The sequence below is a fragment of the Elephas maximus genome, chromosome 9 (genome assembly GCF_024166365.1).
Source record: "Elephas maximus indicus isolate mEleMax1 chromosome 9, mEleMax1 primary haplotype, whole genome shotgun sequence".
Classification (NCBI taxonomy): domain Eukaryota; kingdom Metazoa; phylum Chordata; class Mammalia; order Proboscidea; family Elephantidae; genus Elephas; species Elephas maximus.
In genome coordinates this window covers 24,951,236-24,976,957 of record NC_064827.1, presented here as the reverse complement: position 1 = coordinate 24,976,957, position 25,722 = coordinate 24,951,236, and the positions used below count along the sequence as shown (strand labels likewise).

Genomic DNA, 25,722 nt, shown 5'->3' with positions numbered 1-25,722 from the left:
GAATTCATGTGACATCTTAATCCATGGCTGATGGTGACCCCTTCTGATGCCAATTCTTTCTTTAGAGATATTAATATTTGTGCTTATGGGGGGAGGTTCAGGCTAGAGATGTATGTTTCAGAGTCATTAGCTTAAAGAAGTTATTTAAAATAGGAATGAGAGAACTAGGGCGTGAATATACAAAACAGGTCCAAGAACTGGACTTACCTGCCCATTGCCGTCGAATGGATTCCGACTCATAGTGACCTTATAGGGCAGAGTAGAACTTCCCCATACAGTTTCCAAGGAGCACCTGGTAGATTCAAACTGCCAACCTTTTGTTAGTAGCTGTAGCTCTTAACCGTTACACCACCAGTGTTTCCAAGAACTGGATTAGATACCCCAATATTAAACAGTCAGGGAGTCGAGGAAGAACCAGTAGGCTACAAAGGAGTAGCCAGTGAGAGAAGAGTAGCTGCTTCCAAGGGAAATTTGTTTCAGCTGTTGGCTGAGTGGATGGCAGGAGAAGAGCATTCCAGGACAACATGTAACTATCTAACCCTGTGTTGATTTAAGTAGTTCAAATCTCAGAGAGCAAGATCCTGTCCCCTGTCTCTGAGTTTTGGGGGGAAACCTACCTACCCTGTTGCTTTTTGTCCCCCTGCATGTCCTGCTTTTGGAGTGGTCTTACGTCTTAGAAGCCAGATATGAATGGAAAAAAGGTTTGTTTTTTTTTTCCCCCCCAACACAGCTAACATTTATTACAGTAGGTTATTTCTGGTCTTTTTTCTATATAGAGAGTCTTAATATGGTTATAGCCATTTTACATATATAATTTTGCATAAAAAGGTTTCGTTTTGTTGTAAAAGCTCGACAACCAGATTTGTACTCTTACCCAAATAAGCAAACCTAATTCAGCCTGATGTGGGCAACATGGTCAGAAAGAGTGTGTCAACAGATTTCTTTTGGGACTGACACCTTAAAAAACAAGCCTCTCTCTGAAGAGTTTCACCCCTCAGGTGTCAGGTGACATATATCCCCGCGCTGGCTTAGGACATTAGAAGATTTCAAACAGGATGAGGGAATGTGTCTTCTCTTAATATATAAACCAAAAAAAAAAAAAAAACCTTCTGCCATTGAGTCAATTCCGACTCATAGCAACCCTACAGGACAGAGTAGAACTGCCCCATAGAGTTTCCAAGGAGCACCTGGCGATTTGAACTGCCGACCTCTTGGGTAGCAGCCATAGCACTTAACCACTACGCCACCAGGGTTTCCCTCTTAATATATAAGATGTGAATAATAGAGGTATTTTTGTCCACACCCTTCTAACAAACTTTTATTGTGGTATCCATTGGTATATATAGAAATTTATTGAAATCCCTTAAAATAGAAATTTTTTGTGTGGGTGTAATAAACCACCATTGGTTTACTTAGCCATACTGAGATTTAGGGATTTATTTCAATACATACTACATTTGGACACAGTTCTTTTAGTCCTTATACACAGAGACATAAGCATGAAACTCCAAGTGATCAAAGCAGAGACACTTGTGCAAATTAAGTACATTGTAATATAATTAGCAATGTAGATAATATAAAGGAGCCCTGGTGGGTTAGTGGTTAAGAGTTTGGCTGCTAACTGAAAGGTCTGTGGTTCAAATCCACCAGCAGCTCCATGAGAAAAAGACATGGCAGTCTGCTTCCATAAATATTAAAGAAAATATACTGCCTTGGAAACCCTATGAGGCATCTCTACTCTGTCCTGTAGTGTCGCTATGAGTTGGAATTGACTTCCCGGCAATGGGTAGATAATATAAATATCTGTGTCATTCTCTGTGTATCCTGTGTATTATCACTCTATGTATAGTTCCTTTTACAGATAGAAAAAACCTGAATGTGCACTGAGAAAAAAATAAATATGTTCCAAATTCCATTCAAGTGTTTCCTTTTTTTTATTATTATTATTGTGGTAAAATCATACATAACAGAACATTTACCATTTCAACATTTTTTGCATGTATAATTCGGCAACATCAGTTATGTTCATCATGTTGTACAGCCATCACCACTATCCGTTTCCAGCATTTTCCATCACCCTTTTTTTAACAGGAGCTCAGTGCCCCTGAAGTCGTGGCTTCATTGCCCAGCAAAGCCAGAATTGTGCCCATACAACAAATTGTTAAGCGCCTTTCCTATTTGGGTAGTATTTATTTAGAATTAATCACGTTTCCAAACAGCATGCAAGTGATCCTAATGGCTGTCTAACATAAATTAGGTTGTATCCTCATTTAACAAATGAAACAGAGGCAAAGAGTTGGACAGCAATCTCTGAACCCAGAGGACTGAACGCCACCCTTTTCTAACAAGGTGGGCTGTCTCCTGTGGGACCACACAGATGACGTCCCGACTGGGGCATGTTGAGCTCAGAAGCCGGAGCTACAAGCAGGCTAATGAAATGGCTGCATGGCCTTTCAGATGTGCCTGGAGGTCAAATTCGTTTATACGTTTGTAATTTAGCTGAAATTATAGACTGGTTGAAAGGTTCCTTTGTCAGTAGCAATCTTCTGAATAGCTGCACAAACCTTTTTGTCTCTCTCTCGCTTTCCTCCAACCCCTTCTCCCATTTACAGGATTAGAAAAGCTCTTGGGAGGCACATTAATCTTGCCGGCGTTGTCAGGAGTGATCAGCGAGTTTTATTAAAAGACTCAGCGTTGCCTGAAAGGCCTCCTTGTCTGCGTTTGAAATGAAAGGGGCATGTTGAGACCCCCGGGCACACCTTTGGGACCCCTGGCCTGACCCCGTGTACTCTGAGCTGGCCCTCCTGGAGGACACACAGAAGACTCTTTTGTGTCAGGGATCTCGCTGGCGGATGGACAAGCTGCCCCCTGTCAGCATGGCCTCTCAGGGATGGGGTGGGCCCAGCACCCTGCTGGCCCTGCTGCTGCTGCTCCTGCTCCTGGGCCGGGCCGGCCCCACCTTTGTCAGTGTGAACCTCGGAGTGACAGTGATGAAGGGTCACTCCGCCTACCTGTCAGGGGACAACCTGAAGTTTGCTGTCCCCAAAGAGAAAGATGCCTGCAAAGTGGAAGTGGTAATGAATGAGCCCATCACCCAAAGGGTTGGGAAACTCACGCCGCAGGTAGGTCATATCAGAGATTTTCTTCTCTATAATGTGTATGAGTGTGAGTGTGGGGGTGGGGGCAGAGTGGAGGGAGAGGCAAAAGTTCTCCCCTCAAGCTACCAAAAGTCAGTATTATAAGATGGATGTTCACATTTGAAATGATGGAGTTGCAATTAGCAGGCAGAGTATTGCACTGTTTTTCTTTGTGAGGTAAAACCCATTCTTGAATGTTTTTGGCTGACTGGATTACAACCTGCAACCAACAGGATTTACTCCTGACTACAGTAACACCTGTGGAGGAGGGCAGGTTCGAACCAATATGGATGTATGTATTTTTCTTAATAATACCCCCAAAATCAACAAGCCTTTCCAATTTCTCCTCTTTTATTGAAGGGAACTCTTGTAAATCCTGCCAGCTGCTTGGCCTCATAAAAATAGAGGCAGCTAAATCACCAAGGAAAACTCATAAGGGAATTAAACATCTCTTATTTTAGTTTCTCTGTGAGAAACTTAAGGAGCCCTGGTGGCGGAGTGGTTAAGTACTCAGCTACTGACCAAAAGGTTGGTGGATCGAACCCACCAGCGGCTCCTAGGGAGAAAAGATCTGGCAATCTCCTCCCGTAAAGGTTTCAGCCTAGGAAGTCCTATGGGGCAGGTCTACTCTGTCACATGGGGTCACTACGAGTCGGAATCGACTCAATGGCACAGAAAAACAACATGAGAAACTTAAAAAAGAAAAGAAAGAGAGAAAAGGAGAACAAAACGGGCTGCTTTTCAAGAGTTGGAGCGGGCAATCTCTTCTGTGGTGTGATATGGACAGTCTTTACAGGATCCTGCCCCAAATTATCTCACCAACTTCAGTCAGTGTGACCTGTTGAAAAAATATCAAGATTTTACAGCATTTTAAAGACACACTTGTGCCCTCAGAGCAGCAAAGGTAAACGTGACAGCGTTTTCATCTGTTAATATCACTTGAACCTTCTCTTGAGTCAGAGTGAAGTTAGAAAAGAGATGTGACTATACTTCACTTTAAATACTCCATGTTCTTAAAAATGCCTCATTTTTTTTCATTAATTAAAAACTTCAGATATTGTTATTGAAGGGTAGTCTATGGTCAGTTCTTATGCAGGATAGAGACTTAACTTCTAATTCACTGGGTTTTAAAGGCCTGCGTTTGTATGTATTATATTTACTTAAAGCAGAAGTTTACTCCTATCCACCACAGAAGATTGCTTCTGGTTTCTTTGCTTGTTCCTGCTGTGGTTTAAATTTGCTCCCAAATGCAAACACTCTTGAGAGTATGTAACACTGGATGCTGCTGCTCTTTCTGGAAAAAACACACCATTCCATTTGCTAAACTGTGAACATTGATTCCCTCTCCATTTGGCTGAAGAAACCTATTCCATGAGGCTATTAAAAAGTGGTACTAGGTGTTGTGAAAGTGAGATAAAGAGATTTACTTGGATGCTGGCTCAAAACAATATTGCTAGACATTCTATTTACTACACTTAAAGTTATAGTCCAATGCTGGAAAACATCAAAATTGTGTGTGGGGAGCTCCCACCTTGGGGGTATTCCCCATGTGATAGCAATCCAATGTCTGCCTCCAGTCTACCACTAGATTTTCTTTTTTTCTGAATGAGATAGTTATGATTGGATGTAGTCATGGGCTTACAATTTCTTCCCTGGCGAATTAAATAAAAAGGGTCACAGACCTCAGCAATCTTGGAGCTCAATACCCACTCTAATAGCAGGACACAACCCACAGGGCATAAACAAAAGCCTTCTCAAACTTTTTGCTTTTTAAGGTATCGTAAGTCTCTCTTTTTTTGTATTTTGATATAGGTGAAAGTTTACAGAGCAGATTAGTTTCTTATTAAACAGTTAATACATGAATTGTTTTGTCTACCACTAGATTTTCTCTTGCCAAGGAGCTTCAGATAGGCATCTAAAAATGGTAGAAGAATATAGTGATGGCCCCAGGCTCTAAGGCACTGTATTCCCAATTTTTTTGGTAGTTCGAACGTTTTTCCACTTTCTCCCAACATAATTTACACTCTGAGAGTGTGTTTGATTGACATCTGCCAGTCAGGGAAAAAGGATAGAAATGGATAGGTCACACTTGGAGCCCAGATGTGCTAACCTGGATGGGTAGGGGATACGAATAAGCTCAGCAGCAGGCAATGGGGACCCAGCCACAGAGACTACAGTCAAAAACCCAAAAAAACCCACTGCCATCGAAAGCAAAGTACGAATCCATGGAGGGGCAGCAATATAAGACTCTAACCCTAAAGGAACTGGGATCCCTAATAAAAGAGGGATCCCAGGTCTGTACTGATGTATGTGGGTATCTTATAAAGACTGATGAGCTAATAATTGAGAGTCCCTGCCAACAAATATATATTTAAAAAATTGTTTAACATTTATTTAGAAGTGAGACTGAGCAATATTTGGGGGACAAGAGAAGCATAAATTCCTGCAGGTAGCACTCAGTCTCAGGTTGTGACCCAGCAGTGTTTAGCTCAGGGCTCCAGTCATGGATACCCCACTGAGAAAAGCAAAAGCCAGGCCAGTCACCAGATCCTCCCTCCCTAGAAGACAATTTGGGGGGAAGACTTATTGATACTTACAGAGTTTCTGGTAGAGCAATCAGCTAAGCAATTAACTACTAACCAAAAGGTTGGTGGTTTGAACCCACCCAGAGGTGCCTCAGAAGACAGGCCTGGCGTTCTTCTTCTGAAAGATCACAGTTTTACGCCGCATACATGGGGTCACCAGGAGTCAGAATCAACCCAAGGGCAACAACCACCACTAACGGCACTGTTACTTACACCAGCCTCTGATTGGGCTTCTCTCTCTACCCCAAGTGCTTGTGTCTTCTAAACATACACAGCACTGTCCCTCAGAGTCAAGGAATAAAAACCCAGTGCCATTGAGTCGATTCCGACTGAGTCAAGGAATAGTCTCCATTATATATTTTCAGTGCTGTTTTAATAGTCCTTATTATTTGAGCTATTCTGAGGCACTGGGGAACAGAAAGGGATCTGAGTGACTAGAGTTGGTAATTAAAAAAAAAAAAAAAAAACCATTTTGGTTACGAAGCCCAAGGGTTGGAATAGACTTCCAAGTCATGTCGATTTCAAAATTTCTCTGATTTTGAGACAAAGATCTAGTTACTAGACAGACTATGGAGCAGAAACAACCCAATGCTTGGCTGACTTAGGCAACTCTTGACTGCTAAGAAGTAGAGCAGAGTTCTGAATAGCCCCAATTGACCCCTCAGCATGCTGTTGCCCATTAAAAAAAAAAAAAGAATTGTGTCCTGAATACTCAGTATGTGCATTTCTAGAGGTATATCTGATGAGGTTAGAATAAATTTTATCTTCTAAAATTTATTCTGTAGTAAAGGAATCCATTAAGATGTGGAGTTTCTTCACCTTTATGTCAAATATTAGAACTTTGTACCATAGTGAAATCTACATATTAGGAAAACTTTGTCGAACTTCCAGAAAATTGTTCCTGTTTATTTATTCTAATAATTTCAGCAAATACAGAATCCCCAGGTAGAACCTTGCTGTTGTTGCTTTGTTTTTGCAATTTGTGCTTGTTTTTAATCCAGGCTAGTTTAGCCCTCCCCATGCATTCATTTGTTAGGGAGTTTTTGAAATTGAGCATAGCCAAGTGCACACATACGCACAAAGGCTAAACATTATTCTTTAATAAACCTTAATAGTAAGTTGAAAGCAAGGCTTATGTGAACCCATTTCTAGCGAAACAGTTGTATTAACAACACCCTGCTGTGTAATGAACAGTTTCATGTGATTTGCACAGAAAATGTTTTGCTTAACATCTGTTCAATTACTGTTTTCATTTCGTTACTGAAGTTTGTCTTAGGCCCAACAGGTTCATTTTCCTATTGGATTTCCATTGGGGCACACCGATACCTTTTGTTTAGATATCCCTCTTGATGTATTCAGTAAGACCAGGTCAATGGCAACATGTTTTGCTCATGTTTTAGCCGTAAGACTTTCTCACATACAGCACTTCTTGCACCTGATTCAAAGCAAGAAATTTCCTGGGTAGGAAAGCACCCACTTTAGTGCTGAGCTTGCTCTTTTGAGAAGGAAATACAGGAGTGAGAAAATATCTGTAGTTTGAACCAGCTTACTGTCATTAAAGTGACTAATGAGTTAGGAATGTGTGACAATTTAATTATAAATTGTAATTGAAAAGCAGTTGAAGTGGAAAAAAAACAAAGCTAGACAGTAATTAGAAAAGGATTTAGCTCTCCTTTGTTTTAGTTAGTAAATTTATGGACAATTATGGTTGTCGCCTTTTATAAAAGGAAAACATATTACGAAACATAAAACAGATGTTTCTTTTAACAAAGCAGATTGCCTCTTTGTTACCATGACTATTTGTCAGTGATACGGGGGAAGGTCTTTCCTTTATCTCCTTCCTCGTTGTCAATTAAGAAGAGAAACCATTGATGTCTGTGGGAAAAGAAAGTCATTTGTATTACTGATAAAGTCTTCCCAGAGTGGATTATGTTGCCTGAAAACGTTTGAGACGGTAAAAAGATACAGACTAGACACCATGAACTCAAATAGTGACAAGGTGTGACTCCTAAAGGGTCTTTCTCAGAACTCTACCAATTCAGATTAGGCAGAATGAGGGCCATGACATGCATGGAAGGGAAGATACTTCTGCAGTTTCCTTATTAATTGTGTCTGAGTAATGCAGCTCAATATTATTTTAATTGTATAAAAAAATTGCATTTAAATCTCCAATTGTCTTGTCAGTCATTTCTACTATTATATAACTAATGAAAGCAGTCTTTTGTAAGTATATGAGAGGTAACTGTGGGTCATGCTTGGCTCTGTTCAGCCATAATTGTGTCCGTAATCAGTGACTTCATCTTTGAATATAAAAACACTACGTGGAAAAGAAAGAAATAAAAGGAAAAGAAATACGCACGCACACACAGAAACACACATACCAAAAAACCCCAGACCCATTGCAGTCGAGTTGATTCTGACTCGTAGTGATCCTGTAGGATAGAATAGAACTGCCCCATAGGGTTCCAAAGGCTGTAATCTTTATGGAAGCAGACTGCCACATCTTTCTCCTGCAGAGTGGCTGGTCGGTTTGAACTGCCAAACTTTTGGTTAGGAGCCAAGTACCTAACCATTGTGACAACAGGGCTCCTATAGTTCCCTGTAGTTAGTTCTCTCTCTCTGTTTCTCTCTCTCTCTATGTATGTGTGTGTGTGTATATGGAGCCCTGGTGGCACCTACTCAGCAGCTCCGTGGGAGAAAGACCTGGTAATCTGTTTCTGTAAAGATTACTGCCAAGAAAACCCTATGGGGCAGTTCTACTCTGTTATATGGGGTCACCGTGAGCCGGAATCCACAACACCTAACAACCACAATACAATATGTTTGTGTGAGGAATCATGTATGCCTCTGCCTACATACACACAGGCAAACGTCTAACTCAGTTGATAAGAACCCCTGAAGGGTGTGAGTAAATAAATTTTGACAAATGGAACCATATTTTAAATGCACTATAGACTGTAAAAAGATAATTATTTAGAAAAGCAATTGCCTCTCAATTTATCTGCTTGATCTGTTTGGATTTTCATAATTTAGATATAATCAAAATAAGACAGCTGTGTAAGCAAGATGGTTAGTGGGCGTCAGGGTCAGGTAGAGGTAGTGGTAAAATGGTTACGCACACAAAACACTGGCCACCCATATTTTCTCCAGGCAGCACTCTACTGGTGGAAAAAGAAAAAAAAAAAATCTTGTACCAATTTCTCATAGATACTTATCCATTTCTTCATGTGAACTAGGTATTTGACTGCCATTTTCTTCCCAATGAAGTAAAGTATGTTCACAATGGCTGCCCAATTCTTGATGAAGACACAGTGAAGCTTAGACTTTATAGGTAAGTCACACAGGAACATTGTTCATTTTTTTGCAGATAACCATTCTGTGTACTTCTTAGGGATTTTTCTGTATTATCATTGGGGCTTTACTAGATTCCAAACTAGAACATACTCAGTAGAAACTGGAGACCTGAACATGTGAGACAAGAATTGCAGCCAACTTTAAACTACCTGAATTTGTAACACCTTCCCTGGGGCTTTTCTGTGGTAAATTATGAGCCCTATCCTGCTTTCCTTTAGAGTTCTCGTACAGGTATCTCTGGTGTTCCGATCATCACTTATGTTCTGGAATTAGACAATGGTGATGGCTGCAGAGAGAGCAGTGGTTGTTCAGTGGTAGACCTCTCACCTTTATGTGGAAGACCTGGGTTTGATTCCTACCCAAAGCCTCTCAAGTGTAGCCACCACCTGTCTGTCAGTGGAGGCTTGTGTGTTGCCATGATGCCGAACAGGTTTCAGCGGAGCTTCCGGAGTGAAACACACAAGAAAGAAAGGCCTAGTCATCTAGTTCTAAAAAAACGGCTAATGAAAACCCTATGGATCACAATGGTTCAATCCTGTTGTGCACGATGTCATTATGAGTTGGGAGGCAGGAGTGGCAACTTGACAACAGCTAACAACGACAACAGTGGTTGCACAACCTGTGAATATAGTAAAACCACTGAATTGTACACTTTACAAGAGTGAATTTTGTAGTATATAAATCATATTTCAATAAAAAAATTAATTTTAAACTTAAGCTCATGGTGACATAAAAAATTTCACAAAATAGGTGACTTAAAACAACAGAAATTTATTCTCTCACACTTTTGAAGGCTACAAATCCAAAATCAAGGTATGCTGCAGGATTGGTTCCTTCTGGGGACTCTGGGGGAGAATCTATTCTAAGCCTCTCTCCTAACTCCTGGTGGTTCCCTGCAATCCTTGGGGTTCCTTGGTTTGTAGACAGATCACTCCATTCTCTGTCTCCCTTGTCACATGGTGTTCTCTTCTGTGTGTGCCCATGTCTCTTTATCCAAATTTCCCTCTGTTTATAAGGATACCAGTCAATTGTCGGATTTGGGAGTACCCTGATTCAGCATGGCTTCATTTTAACTCGATTACATCTACAAAGATCTTAGTTCCAAATAAGGTCACAGTCGCAGGTACTGGGAGTTAGGACTTGAACCTTTGTTTTGGGGGGACACAGTCCAACCTCTAACAGGACACAAGAATCCATTAGGAAGCTATAAAATCTGCATATGGGCCTGTTTGATATTTCTAAGATTGTAGAGTTCAAAATCATACTGACTACAAAGAACCTGCCTGAACAGTTTGAAATATCCTGGAAGGGCTGGAAGAGCTGATGCATTTTGTCTGCTCCCTCTTCTTCCTTGAGGATAGAGAGAGTGAAGGAGTATGAATTAAGGGCAGGGTCAGGGGTACTTTCATTGCTCTTCATCTTGAGCAATGAAATGAATTAAAATAGAGCATGAGGAAAAGTTGGAGACAGATGATCAGAGCGTGTTTATTTCCCTCTTACCTCCTTTCCAGCCTCTTTTGCAAGCTACTTAGCCTCTTTATGCCTCTGTTGATTCTCATCTGTAAAATGGAATTAACCATGCCTCTCTCTCATAGGTTCTTATGAAGATTGAATGAGATGCTTTTTCTGAAGAATTAGCCTAATGCTTGGACCATAATAAAAGGTCATCAGTTAGGAGCAAATTGTTGATGCACGCTCATCACTCATTAATTTTCTGTCTTTAAAAAGAATGACAAGCCATCTCTGTAGTCTCTGAAAATACCCTGAATACTGAGTCGCTAAGGGGATGGAAGGAGTGGAAGTAACGATTGGTGACTACACTTTTCGTGCCAAGCTCTGAGCTACCAAACTATAAATGACCACTCATGTGGTGGTGTTTCAGGAGAGCAAAAAGGCCCTTATGCTTCAGAAAATTCCTTCACCCTCCCACCGCCAAACTAAAACGCAATCCATTAATTATACAGGCTCGATCCTCCTAAGTTACATATGCACTCAGATTCTCACAGAAGTGACACTCTGAGCTCTTAAAAAAAAAATTTTTTTTTTTTTTAAATATCCGCATGGATGATGGATTTGAGAGAGGTGTTCAAAGAAGGGTGACTGGAGAGAGAGGTGGCAGAAAAAGGAGTTGTCACAAAGGTAAAGAGAAGAAGGGAGAAGAACAGAGAGATGGGAGTAGATGTGAAACAAAATCCAGATTCTAATATACAAAATGTGTGAAGGCCACTCTATGCTTCAAGCTAGGTACAAAGGTATCAGAAGTATCTGAGCACCAGTAAACGTTGCCTTTGCTCCATTTTCTCTGCAGGTTTACTGACACAGACACCTTCACGGAGACCTTTATCCTGCGGATCTATCTCCTGGAACCAGACTGTAACATTATCCAAATGAGTAGCAGTGTGCTGGAGGTGTCTGAATTCTATGGTCTGTCCCGGGCCATCGATAAGAACTTGCTCAGCTTTGATTATGGTAGGGCAGCTAACCTGGAGTGTACTGTCAGGCTGGACCCTGTGGGAACCTGGCTGCCCGCCCACGGCCAGATGGTCCTGGTGGAGCCTGGAGCAGAGGAACCTCGTGGAGATCAGCCGCACAGTTTTCTCCCTGAGTCCCGTATGATATGTTTTAATAATTGTCTGGATGTTACTAAATCGACAGTGTTAGTTAACTAGTATATATAACTTTTAACTAATTGGAAAATGTAGTAGGGTGGTTAAGAGCATAGATTTTGTGATCAGAAAGTCCTGGGTTTGAAAACTGCCTCTGCTATTTCTTTCCCGTGTTATGTTAGGCAAGTTTCTTAACCTGTCGAAGTCTTTGTAAAATGGGAAAAGGGTAAAGCTCTCCATAGGGTTGTTGTAAGGGTGGGAGTAACTGAGATCACATGTACAAAGTGCTTAGCATGTGTGGCTCATAGTTGAAGTGCTCAATAATTGTTATCTGTTATTGCTATTAGTGAGGAGCCTTGGTGGCGCAATATTTAAGCACTCAGCTGCTAACTGAAAGGTTGGTGGTTCAAACCCACCAGCAGCTTCATGGGAGAAAAGAGCTGACAGTCTGTTTTCCTAAAGATTAAAAAAAAAAAAAAAATTACAGCCTAGGAAATGCTATGGGACAGTTCTACTGTGTCCTGTAGGGTTGCTATGAGTCGGAATTGACTCGATGGCAGACAACAACAGCGTTGTTGTTAGTAATAGGTCCTCGGGTGGTGCAAACAGTTTGCAATTGACTGCTAACCTAAAGGTTGGTGGTTCAAACACACCCACAGAAGAAAGGCTTGGAAAGCTGTGTCCATAAATATTACAGCCTAGAAAACCCTACGTGGCAGTTCTTTTCTGTCCTGTTGAGTTGAGACTAGTTGGAATCAAATCGACAGCACACAATAACAACAGCAACAACATATGCGTAATACTCTTCTGGATACTATGGGACAGACCAAGAACTATAAGGGGTAATCATAGTTATGATAACTTGAATTTGGACAGCAGTTTACAGCTAAGCTCACACTTGCACATAAATTATCTTATTCAGTTTTTGCAACCATCTGCTTAAGAAGTAAAATATCCACTTTGTATGTCAGGGAAATAAGATTCAATGAATAATTGGCCTGTGAACATCATATATTTCACGAGAGTGAAAAATACAGTTGGACAGAGACGTGAAGATTATTGGAAAGAATTATGGTTTTCAGTGGAAGGGAGAGAGCAGGTTAGTTTAGGTGGTCAAAAAATGTTTAAGGAAAGGTTTATTTGGAAGGCTAACTAGGCCTGGAAGGATATGCAAGATTTGAGTATGTGATGAGCGAAATGAGGAGAGAATTTCAATGAGCAGAACAGTTTAATAGAGATTGTATGACGGCACCATGGAAGCTGAGGCTGCAAAGGAAGCATGGAGATTGAAGGCCTCAGTGAGCTGCTGTCTATTTGCCAGCAATGTCTAAGGACCAGAAAACACATTGTATTATTTTTTCTCTCACTGTAACTTTTGGTGCCAAGAGCCAGATGAGACAACTGGTCAACTGTTATATTCAGCAAACACAATTACAAGCTTTCAGAATAATGACAGCCCACTCAGTGAATGATTGGAGAATATGCATGGGTATTCCTTGGGTGGAGAGAAGAAATAAGTATCTATGGAGGGGAGGATTCATTTTTCAATTTTCAGTATTTATGTTCCAGTGGCTGTCTTAATCCAATGCCGTACCTTCTAGAACTGGGAACAGAACTGAGGTGTCCAGGTGGAAGCTGTACCATAGGACTGAAGAAAGTAGGAAGTCTCAAAGTGAGCTGTGAGGAGTTCCTGCTGATGGGACTTCGATATCAACATCTGGATCCCCCTTCACCCAACATTGATTACATCTCCATTCAACTGGACCTCACAGATAGCAGGAGCAAAATCATATATAAGGTAGAGCTGGAGATTATGTGTCTGTGCCCCTACCTTAGCCACAGCAAGAAAGACAATTCCATGGGGGAGCTCATGCTGGCTTCCATGCCAGCTAGAGTTCCCTGTGCTATTGTGGGTGGAACTGTCCTAGGACTCATTGGAACTGCAGGCACCTCTTCTGCCAATAGGTGTTTAAAATGGTAGCTTTTATGTATAATATCAGCATTTAATTTCCCTTCTCTGGCCTTTTTTTAGCTCTGAGGTAACTAAGGCAACTTGGGAAGGTTCTCAAAACAAGCTCGTGGCTAACAAGACAAAAAAAGGAGGGGAAGGGGTGTTGATTGGGGGTTTCAGTTACATGCCAACCTCCTCCTTTCTTCCCGGTAAATATTCTTCAGCTTGGCATTTGATCTGTTGTAACACCTCTTGAATGCTTCTTTTCCCTTTTGGTTATTAGAACTTCTTTTCAGAGAGGTTCTAATAAGGGAGAAAATTAGGGGATTCACACACCCACTTTTCAAGACTAGGGAAAACTGTCAAGGAGGACTTCAGGCCAACTGTTATAGTTGTAGTAAACAATTAGATTCTATCCTTTTTACTCTTCCAGACCTTGGGATGGGGTGCTGGTCATTTAGGAAGCAGTGTCTCCAAGGCCTTTTCTGTCTTCCAATTCCTCTTTTTAAAAAGATATTTATTTTTGGTTGCAATATGTACAACCAAACATACATCTATTCACAATTTCTATATGAACAGTTTGAGTTCAATAACATTGGTTACATACTGTCACCATTCTGTGTCTACCCATGTTGCTTCATCTCTATTAATTTAGGCTCTCTGCCCCTTGAAGTTCTCATCCGTGCTTTAGATTAAATGTTGTCAGTTTACACTCATAAAGATAATTCTTTATAAGAGTGCTGTGCTCAAGGCAAACATTCTTTAGTATTTGGCTAAACTGTTCTTTAGTTTAGCAGTGACTTCATGGGATAGTTTTGGATCAAGGTTTAAAGATTATTTCTGGGCTTTAGATTCGGGGGTTCCACCAGTCTCAGTGGATCCAGTAACTTGCAATCTCTTAAATTCTGCCCTTTCCTCCTCTTGCTGCCTTCACATTAAAGTGATGGCAGAAAGTAGGATCAATGTATATGAAGTATTTAACATAAAAAAATTTTTTTTCATACACTCTACTAATTCATGTACTCTGTAATTCGGGTATTTGGAAGACTGGGACACCTATGCACCTGCAAAAATAGCTCAGATTTTGTGCTGGTATAAGATGATCCAAGATTATATTTTGTGAGAGATCTCCAACTTGGCTTCTCACTAGTATTTCTCCTAAGAGATCCAGTCAAATATTGAACGTTACCCTAAGGAATCGAAAAGACAAAGAATGATAAAACAGGATTTTAGAATTGAGATCTGGAAAGATCTTTGCTGTAGTCTAGTCCAATTAATCAGGTGTATCATTTGGGTTTTTTTTTTTTTATCATTTGGGGGAACTTTTAAAGATAGATTTCCAGCCATAAGGTAATAGTTAAGGGTATTAACACTGGCCCAGACTGCCTGGGTTCAAACCTCTACTTAACTAGCTGCTTGACCTTGGACTTTGTGCCTCAGATTTCTCATCTTAAAATGGAGATGGATAATAGTACTTATTACTATTAATTGAGGGAATTAAATGAGATGGTACTTATAAAACATTTAGTACAATGGCTGGCACATAGTAAACACTATGCATGTTTTGCTTGTATAAAAGCCAGGCACCCAGTAAAAACTGATGATCAGCCAGGCTTGTAAATAATTGGCTTAGCTCAAATCTCTTACTTTATCTCTTTTAAGACCCCATTATTTTCTCCTTCGAATTTTTTCTTTATACTATGTGTTTTCACCAATGAAGTCATACTGATTAAAGGACCAATTCAGAATTTTTGTTTTGAGTTATAAATTTTGATACCCATTATCTGGGTTCCCGTATGTCCCAGTGGACTGTGGACGATGTAAATCCTGCAGATATGAGTCAGTGATAAAATTGGTTTTATTTTTTAAATTTTATTTCTTGAAAATTTGCAAAATATGAGGTAAAACATGAAGTACCTGGCAATGACCGCACATACATTTTATTCTGGTCTCCTTCTTCTTAGCCTTTTCATTATCTTTTATGAAACTTTTCAAAACATGGTAGAATACATTCTAACTTACTGCAAAAGCAATACTTACAGCCCAAATAAATAAAATCAAAGGTTTTTTTTTTTTTTTTTTTTAATCTCAGGAAAATTGCCACTACAATGCATTTGTTACTGCAAAAGCAGTACTTAGAGGCAAAATAAATAAAACTAAAGAAATTTGATTCTCAGGAAAATTACCATTGCGGTGTATTCTTCATTATAACCAAAGTGGTATTAACAGCTAAGAAGCAGAACCAGCTGCCCTGGAACACTGCAGAACTGCTCACAGCAGTGCGTTCCACCTGCTACATGTGGAAGCAATGATTGGGCCCTAAGGTTGAATGCAGGGTAAGAATCACTTACAGGAGTTCCCTTGAAAAGTACTACTGCAATGCATTATTCCTTATTGGAAAGGCATTGTTTATTGCTCAGAAGCTAGAAAAGAAGGGAGCCAGTAACACCAGGAAACAATGAATGGCATAAACGAGAAAATGGCCGCTATGACTAAATGAAGACTGGCAGTAGCTTATTCTCTCGATAAGTCAATTCTCACGAGAACTTAGCAACGGGGAAACATAGCGAGAAGGCTTATCTCACAGAAGTAAAGATAAACACGGATCTGTGAAAAGTTTGGAATATTCACACATCCAGAACGCATCACCTAAGACAATGCTTAATCTATACAAAAATGGGGCTCCCCCTCAGGATTTTTGAGTTTCATGCATTTCAAAAGGTTCCCACCTTGAGCTAAATGTGTTAAAATTGGGCTATCCATTTTCCAAAGAACTCCAGAGGGATAAAGAATGTGAGGAATACCATGTGTCCCATGAGTCTTGACGGGGTTGTATTATTGTATTGACCCAGAGAAATGAAGTACCTCGCCCATATACACATGACTGTTTTATGGCTTAGCCAAGAACTAAAATCTAGGTCTCCTGACTATTAGATGTTTTCTGCTTGTTGCTTTGGTGCCGAACTTTTTTCACTTTTAGCAACTCATCGCCATTAAAAAAATCAGAGCCATTTCTTATTCCTGATTGTTTTTTGTTGTTTTTTTCCTCTCTGTATTGAGTTGGGGATTTATTCTAGTTTCAGATCAGTTTTATTAGGAGGTTACCCATTCAAATTATCTTATTGCTTTATTTAGCAATAACCTATTTCATAATCAAATTGGCATGTCATAAAATATATTCTTTTAGAATATATAAGTAATATACTCACTGCAGAGGATATTTTAAAAAAGCACAAAAAGGTATATAAGAAGAAAACAAAACTAGCTGTATTTCTACAGTTGCTTTTAATACACACACACGTTATGGGGAGACAGTCATACCACAGTTGGTTTTGTGTTATGGGGTTGAAGTCATACTATATGTGAAGTTTGAATCTTGTTCCTTCATTGTTTTTATGCTTGTACAGTCCATCTCATCAAGTGAGTAAATGACTATTCACCTATAATTTCTTCTAGGTTTTTTTTTTAAAGTTTCTCATTATCATTTGCTTTTTCAGTCCGCCTGGAATGGATTTTATTATATGGTGAAATTCAAGAAACAGTTTCTTCCCAAGTAACCAAAATTTTAACACTGTTTGTTAAATAATTCATGTTTGTCATTGATTTTTTACAATTGAGTTCCATGTATTGTATAGCAAGATATTATGCCTACTATTTCAAGGTTAGCTCTTTTCTTCCTCAGATTTGTCTACTAAAGATCTGCAATACACTTTATTATCTTATAGATAAATCCTTCCTTATCACTGTTCTTCAAAATTGTCTTATTCATTCTCACCTAGTCATAAAAGAAAAAAAAAAAAAAAAAACCCCCAGCAAACCCACTGCCATCGAGTTGATTCAGACTCATAGTGATCCTATAGGACAGAGTAGAACAGCCCCGTAGGGCTTCCAAGGCACGCCTGGTGGATTAAAACTGTGGACCTTTTGGTTAGTAGCCATAGCTCTTAACCACTGCACCACCAGGGTTTCCTTCACCTAGTCATAAAAAAAAAAAATAGTTCCAGCTAAATAGTTATATAATCTATGTAAGTTTCAAAACAAAAGCTCCTAAAGATTTTTTCGTGATTAAATTAAAACTGTAAACCAATTTGGGAAGAATTAACATATTAGAACATTTGCCATATTGAATCTCCTCATCCAGAATCATGGTCTCTTTCGTCATCTAAGCAAATATTCTTCTTTATGTGTCCATAAATTTCGCAGTTTTCTTCATGTAAATTGAACACACTTATTAAGTCCCATCCTAGGCAGTTTGTTTTTGTGAAGCTATTGTGAACAGAACTTCCCTTCTGCCCATATCTCCTCACTTGTTATTTGTGATAAATAAGAGTGCTATTTTTTTAGTATAATTTCCTTTTATTTGGCCTCTTTCCTGAATTCAGCTATTTTAAGAATTTTTCAGTTCTTTAGGTTTCTAAAGAACCTAATTATATCTTCCATTAATGATGATAATTTTGTCCTTTCCTTTTCAGTAATCATTCTTATTTCTGTTCTATTCCCCACTGGTTTGGCCAGAACAATATTAAATATAATGATGCTTATAAACATATTTGTCTTATATATTTTATCAATATCGGCTGCCTACATTGTCTTTTTTTAATGCTTTTTTGCCTCGATTCATCTTTGTTTGACAATAATATTGTACTTTTGCTTTTATTCTTTACATGATAAATTTTGACCCTTCTTTTATTTTTAATCTTTCATTGTCATTTTATGTGCATGTCCTATAAGGCACATATAATCATATATATGTGATTTTAATTTTCATTGAATTTCAGAATATTTGTCTTGCATAAATTAATATAAACTATATTCATTGTAATAGTTGATACATAATTTTCTTCTGTAATCTTGTGCTTTCTTGGTATGTAAAAAAAAATTTTTTTGACGTGCAAAAAGATTTTCCTTGCTTTTATCTTTATCTGAAAGTCCTTTATACCATTTTGGAAACCCTGGTGGCGTAGTGGTTAACAACTACGGCTGCTAACCAAAAGGTCGGCAGTTCAAATCCAACAGGCACTCCTTGGAAACTCAATGGGGCAGTTCCACTCTGTCCTATAGGGTCGCTCTGAGTTGGAACTGACTTGATGGCAACAAATTTGGTTTTTGCTTTTTTATAACATTTTGTGTTTTATTAGGATTTACCTTTAAAATAATAGTCTTTAACCTGTGTTTTTTTTTTATTAACTTTTATTAAGCTTCAAGTGAACGTTTACAAATCCAATCAGTCTGTCACATATAAGTTTACATACATCTTTCTCCGTACTCCAACTTGCTCTTCCCCTGTTGAGTCAGCCCTTTCAGTCTCTCCTTTCATGACAATTTTGCCAGCTTCCCTCTCTCGCTATCCTCCCATCCACCCTCGAGACAATAGTTGCCAACACACTCTCAAGTGTCCACCTGATATAATTAGCTCACTCGTCATCAGCATCTCTCTCCCACCCGCTGACCAGTCCCTTTCATGTCTGATGAGTTGTCTTCGGGGATGGTTCCTGTCCTGTGCCGACAGAAGGTCTGGGGAGCATGGCCGCCGGGATTCCTCTAGTCTCAGTCAGACCATTAAGTATGGTCTTTTTATGAGAATTTGGGGTCTGTATCCCACTGATCTCCTGCTCCCTCAGGGGTCCTCTGCTGTGCTCCCTGTCAGGGCAGTCATCGATTGTGGCCGGGCACCAACTAGTTCTTCTGCTCTCAGGATGATGTAGGTCTCTGGTTCATGGGGCCCTTTCTGTCTCTTGGGCTCTTAGTTGTCGTGTGATCTTGGTGTTCTTCATTTTCCTTTGCTCCAGGTGGGTTGAGACCAATTGATGCATCTTAGATGGCCACTTGTTAGCATTTAAGACCCCAGACGCCACATTCCAAAGTGGGATGCAGAATGTTTTCATAATAGAATTATTTTGCCAATTGACTTAGAAGTCCCCTCAAACCATGTTCCCCAGACCCCCGCCCCTGCTCCGCTGACCTTTGAAGCATTCATTTTATCCCAGAAACTTCTTTGCTTTTGGTCCAGTCCAATTGGGCTGACCTTCCATGTATTGAGTGTTGTCTTTCCGTTCACCTAAAGCAGTTCTTATCTACTGATTAATCAATAAAAAACCCTCTCCCACCCTCCCTCCCTCCCCCCCTCGCAACCACAAAAGTATGTGTTCTTCTCAGGTTTACTATTTCTCAAGATCTTATAATAGTGGTCTTATACAATATTTGTCCTTTTGCCTCTGACTAATTTCGCTCAGCATAATGCCTTCCAGGTTCCTCCATGTTACGAAATGTTTCACAGATTCGTCACTGTTCTTTATCGATGCGTAGTATTCCATTGTGTGAATATACCACAATTTATTTACCCATTCATCCGTTGATGGACACCTTGGTTGCTTCCAGCTTTTTGCTATTGTAAACAGAGCTGCAATGAACATGGGTGTGCATATATCTGTTTGTGTGAAGGCTCTTGTATCTCTAGGGTATATTCCGAGGAGTGGGATTTCTGGGTTGTATGGTAGTTCTATTTCTAACTGTTTAAGATAAGACCAGATAGATTTCCAAAGTGGTTGTACCATTTTACATTCCTACCAGCAGTGTATAAGAGTTCCAATCTCTCCACAGCCCCTCCAACGTTTATTATTTTGTGTTTTTTGGATTAATGCCAGCCTTGTTGGTGTAAGGTGGAATCTCATCGTAGTTTTAATTTGCATTTCTCTAATGGCTATTGATCGAGAGCATTTTCTCATGTATCTGTTGGCTGCCTGAATATCTTCTTTAGTGAAATGTGTGCTCATATCCTTTGCCCACTTCTTGATTGGGTTGTTTGTCTTTTTGTGGTTGAGTTTTGACAGAATCATGTAGATTTTAGAGATCAGGCGCGGGTCTGAGATGTCATAGCTGAAAATTCTTTCCCAGTCTGTAGGTGGTCTTTTTACTCTTTTGGTGAAGTCTTTAGATGAGCGTAGGTGTTTGATTTTTAGGAGCTCCCAGTTATCGGGTTTCTCTTCATCATTTTTGGTAATGTTTTGTATTCTGTTTATGCCTTGTATTAGGGCTCCTAGGGTTGTCCCTATTTTTTCTTCCATGATCTTTATCGTTTTAGTCTTTATGTTTAGGTCTTTGATCCACTTGGAGTTAGTTTTCGTGCATGGTGTGAGGTATGGGTCCTGTTTCATTCTTTTGCAAATGGATATCCAGTTATGCCAGCACCATTTGTTAAAAAGACTATCTTTTCCCCAATTAACTGACACTGGTCCTTTGTCAAATATCAGCTGCTCATACGTGGATGGATTTATATCTGGGTTCTCAATTCTGTTCCATTGGTCTGTGTGCCTGTTGTTGTACCAGTACCAGGCTGTTTTGACTACTGTGGCTGTATAATAGGTTCTGAAATCAGGTAGAGTGAGGCCTCCCACTTTCTTCTTCTTTTTCAGTAATGCTTTGCTTATCCGGGGCTTCTTTCCCTTCCATATGAAATTGGTGATTTGTTTCTCTATCCCCTTAAAATATGACATTGGAATTTGGATCAGAAGTGCGTTATATGTATAGATGGCTTTTGGTAGAATAGACATTTTTACTATGTTAAGTCTTCCTATCCATGAGCAAGGTATGTTTTTCCACTTAAGTATGTCCTTTTGAATTTCTTGTAGTAGAGCTTTGTAGTTTTCTTTGTATAGGTCTTTTACATCCTTGGTAAGATTTATTCCTAAGTATTTTATCTTCTTGGGGGCTACTGTGAATGGTATTGATTTGGTTATTTCCTCTTCGATGTTCTTTTTGTTGATGTAGAGGAATCCAAGTGATTTTTGTATGTTTATTTTATAACCTGAGACTCTGCCAAACTCTTCTATTAGTTTCAGTAGTTTTCTGGAGGATTCCTTAGGGTTTTCTGTGTATATAATCATGTCATCTGCAAATAGTGATAACTTTACTTCCTCCTTGCCATTCCGGATACATTTTATTTCTTTGTCTAGCCTAATTGCCCTGGCTAGGACTTCAAGTACAATATTGAATAAGAGCGGTGATAAAGGGCATCCTTGTCTGGTTCCCGTTCTCAAGGGAAATGCTTTCAGGTTCTCTCCATTTAGAGTGATATTGGCTGTTGGCTTTGCCTAGATGCCCTTTATTATGTTGAGGAATTTTCCTTCAATTCCTATTTTGGTAAGAGTTTTTATCATAAATGGGTGTTGGACTTTGTCAAATGCCTTTTCTGCATCAATTGATAAGATCATGTGGTTTTTATCTTTTGTTTTATTTATGTGATGGATTACATTAATGGTTTTTCTGGTATTTAAACAGCCTTGCATACCTGGTATAAATCCCACTTGATTATGGTGAATTATTTTTTTGATGTGTTGTTGAATTCTATTGGCTGGAATTTTGTTGAGGATTTTTGCATCTATGTTCATGAGGGATATAGGTCTATAATTTTCTTTTTTTGTAATGTCTTTACCTGGTTTTGGTATCAGGGAGATGGTGGCTTCATAGAATGAGTTGGGTAGTATTCCGTCATTTTCTATGCTTTGAAATACCTTCAGTAGTAGTGGTATTAACTCTTCTCTGAAAGTTTGGTAGAACTCTGCAGTGAAGCTGTCCGGGCCAGGGCTTTTTTTGTTGGAAGTTTTTTGATTACCGTTTCAATCTCTTTTTTTGTTATGGGTCTATTTAGTTGTTCTACTTCTGAATGTGTTAGTTTAGGTAGGTAGTGTTTTTCCAGGAATTCATCCATTTCTTCTAGGTTTTCAAATTTGTTAGAGTACAATGTTTCGTAGTAATCTGAAATGATTCTTTTAATTTCATTTGGTTCTGTTGTGATGTGGTCCTTCTCATTTCTTATTCGGGTTGTTTCCTTTCCTGTATTTCTTTAGTCAGTCTAGCCAATGGTTTATCAATTTTCTTAATTTTTTCGAAGAACCAGCTTTTGGCTTTGTTAATTCTTTCAATTGTTTTTCTGTTCTCTAATTCATTTTGTTTTAATTCATTTTGTTCAGCTCTAATTTTTATTATTTGTTTTCTTCTGGTGCCTGATGGGTTCTTTTGTTGCTCACTTTCTCTTTATTCAAGTTGTAGGGACAGTTCTCTGATTTTGGCTCTTTCTTCTTTTTGTATGTGTGCATTTATCGATATAAATTGGCCTCTGAGCACTGCTTTTGCTGTGTCCCAGAGGTTTTGATAGGAAGTATTTTCATTCTCGTTGCATTCTATGAATTTCCTTATTCCCTCCTTGATGTCTTCTATAACCCAGTCTTTTTTCAGGAGGGTATTGTTCATTTTCCAAGTATTTGATTTCTTTTCCCTAGTTTTTCTGTTATTGATTTCTAGTTTTATTGCCTTGTGGTCTGAGAAGATGCTTTGTAATATTTCGATGTTTTGGACTCTGCAAAGGTTTGTTTTATGACCTAATATGTGGTCTATTCTAGAGAATGTTCCATGTGCGCTAGAAAAAAAAGTATACTTTGCAGCAGTTGGGTGGAGAGTTCTGTATAAGTCAATGAGGTCAAGTTGGTTGATTGTTGTAAGTAGGTCTTCCGTGTCTCTATTGAGCTTCTTACTGGATGTCCTGTCCTTCTCCGAAAGTGGTGTGTTGAAGTCTCCTACTATAATTGTGGAGGTGTCTATCGCACTTTTCAATTCTGTTAAAATTTGATTTATGTATCTTGCAGCCCTGTCATTGGGTGCATAAATATTTAATATGGTTATGTCTTCCTGATCTATTGTCCCTTTTATCATTATATAGTGTCTTTCTTTATCCTTTGTGGTGGATTTAAGTCTAAAGTCTATTTTGTCAGAAATTAATATTGCTACTCCTCTTCTTTTTTGCTTATTGTTTGCTTGATATATTTTTTTCTATCCTTTGAGTTTTAGTTTGTTTGTGTCTCTAAGTCTAAGGTGTGTCTCTTGTAGGCAGCATATAGATGGATCGTGTTTCTTTATCCAGTATGAGACTCTCTGTCTCTTTATTGGTGCATTTAGTCCATTTACATTCAGCGTAATTATAGATAAATAAGTTTTTAGTGCTGTCATTTTGATGCCTTTTCATGTGTGTTGTTGGCCATTTCATTTTTCCACATACTTTTTTGTGCCGAGACGTTTTTCTTGGTAAATTGTGAGATCCTCATTTTCATAGTCTTTGACTTTATGTTAGTTGAGTCGTTACGTTTTTCTTGGCTTTTATCTTGAGTTATGGAGTTGTTATACCTTTTTGTGGTTACCTTATTATTTACCCCTATTTTTCTAAGTAAAAACCTAACTTGTATCGTTCTATATCGCCTTGTATCACTCTCCGTCTGGCAGTTCAATGCCTCCTGTATTTAGTCCCTCTTTTTGATTATTGTGATCTTTTACCTATTGACTTCCATGATTCCCTGTTATGTGTATTATTATTATTTTTTTTTAATTAATCTTAATTTGTTTGTTTTTGTGATTTCCCTATTTGAGTTGATATCAGGACGTTCTGTTTTGTGACCTTATATTGTGCTGGTATCTGATATTATTGGTTTTCTGACCAAACAATATCCTTTAGTATTTCTTGTAGCTTTGGTTTGGTTTTTGCAAATTCTCTAAACTTGTGTTTATCTGTAAATATCTTAATTTCTCCTTCATATTTCAGAGAGAGTTTTGCTGGATATATGATCCTTGGTTGGCAGTTTTTGTCCTTCAGTGCTCTGTATACGTCATCCCATTCCCTTCTTGCCTGCATGGTTTCTGCTGAGTAGTCTGAACTTATTCTTATTGATTCACCCTTGAAGGAAACCTTTCTTTTCTCCCTGGCTGCTTTTAAAATTTTCTGTTTATGTTTGGTTTTGGCGAGTTTGATGATAATATGTCTTGGTATTTTTCTTTTTGAATCAATCTTAAATGGGGTTCGATGAGCATCTTGGATAGATATCCTTTCATCTTTCATGATGTCAGGGAAGTTTTGTGTCAGGAGTTCTTCAACTATTTTCTCTGTGTTTTCTGTCCCCCCTCCCTGTTCTGGGACTTCAATCACCCGCAAGTTATCCTTCTTGATAGAGTCCCACATGATTCTTAGGGTTTCTTCATTTTTTTTAATTCTTTTATCTAATTTTTTTTCAGCTATGTTGGTGTTGATTCCCTGGTCCTCCAGATGTCCCAGTCTGCATTCTAATTGCTCGATTCTGCTCCTCTGACTTCCTATTGCGTTGTCAAATTCTGTAATTTTATTGTTAATCTTTTGGATTTCTACATGCTGTCTCTCTATGGATTCTTGCAACTTATTAATTTTTCCACTATGTTCTTGAATAATCTTTTTGAGTTCTTCAACAGTTTTATCAGTGTGTTCCTTGGCTTTTTCTGCAGTTTGCCTTATTTCGTTTGTGATGTCTTGAAGCATTCTGTAGATTAGTTTTTTTATATTCTGTATCAGATAATTCCAGGATTGTATCTTCATTTGGGAAAGATTTTGATTCTTTTGTTTGGGGGGTTGGAGAAGCTGTCATGGTCTGCTTCTTTATGTGGTTTGATATGGACTGCTGTCTCTGAGGCATTACTGGGAAACTAGTTTTTCCAGAAAATCCGCCGAAAAAAAATGCAGTCAGATCCCTACCAGAGTTCTCCCTCTGGCTCAGGCTATTTGGATGTTAATGAAGCCGCCTGGGGAGGGTGGGGGAGGGATCAGAGAGATAGGAGTGTAGTACCTCAGAATATAGCCAGAGTTGCTTGTCTTGCTTGGAATGACTATTATATTTGAGATTTCCATGGGGCGCGTCGCCTTTGTGTGCTGGCTGTGTGGAGATTGCCCCCGGTGGGTCTGACCCACTGGAGTCAAGGTCAGATCCTCCGCTGCCAGCCCCATGTCCAGCGTCAAGGTTCCCCTACTGGGACGGTGCACTCCCAACTCCAAAATCAGTCGCTGCCTCCCGGGGACTCCCCGTCCCGCCAGCCACGTCGCTGCACCGCCCCGAAAATCGGCTAGGCTCCCCCCCGGGGTCAGCTCAGGCGAGCGGAGCAGCTCCCCGCGCCTGCGCCGCGACCGCGCATCCCGGCTGGGACGCCGCTCTCCCCGCTCCAAGACCATTTGCTGCCCCCCGGGGACCTACCCCACCGGCCGCGTCGCCATGCTGCCCACGCGAACCGGTTGGGCACCCCCC

The 25,722-nt window shown here is 39.4% G+C and overlaps 1 protein-coding gene across 8 annotated transcripts in view; it reads left to right on the top strand.

The window, feature by feature from the left end:
- The window catches only part of FREM1 (FRAS1 related extracellular matrix 1), a 184,761-nt gene that overhangs the window by 27,736 nt on the left and 131,303 nt on the right, over positions 1-25,722 (top strand). For all 8 annotated transcript variants that reach the window (XM_049895395.1, XM_049895396.1, XM_049895393.1 and 5 more), the window contains exons 2-5: positions 2,613-3,122; positions 8,959-9,053; positions 11,385-11,686; positions 13,284-13,480. In XM_049895395.1, coding sequence (XP_049751352.1) covers positions 2,853-3,122; positions 8,959-9,053; positions 11,385-11,686; positions 13,284-13,480 — 864 coding nt within the window. In that variant the 5' untranslated portion in view covers positions 2,613-2,852. The remainder of the gene's footprint in view (positions 1-2,612; positions 3,123-8,958; positions 9,054-11,384; positions 11,687-13,283; positions 13,481-25,722) is intronic.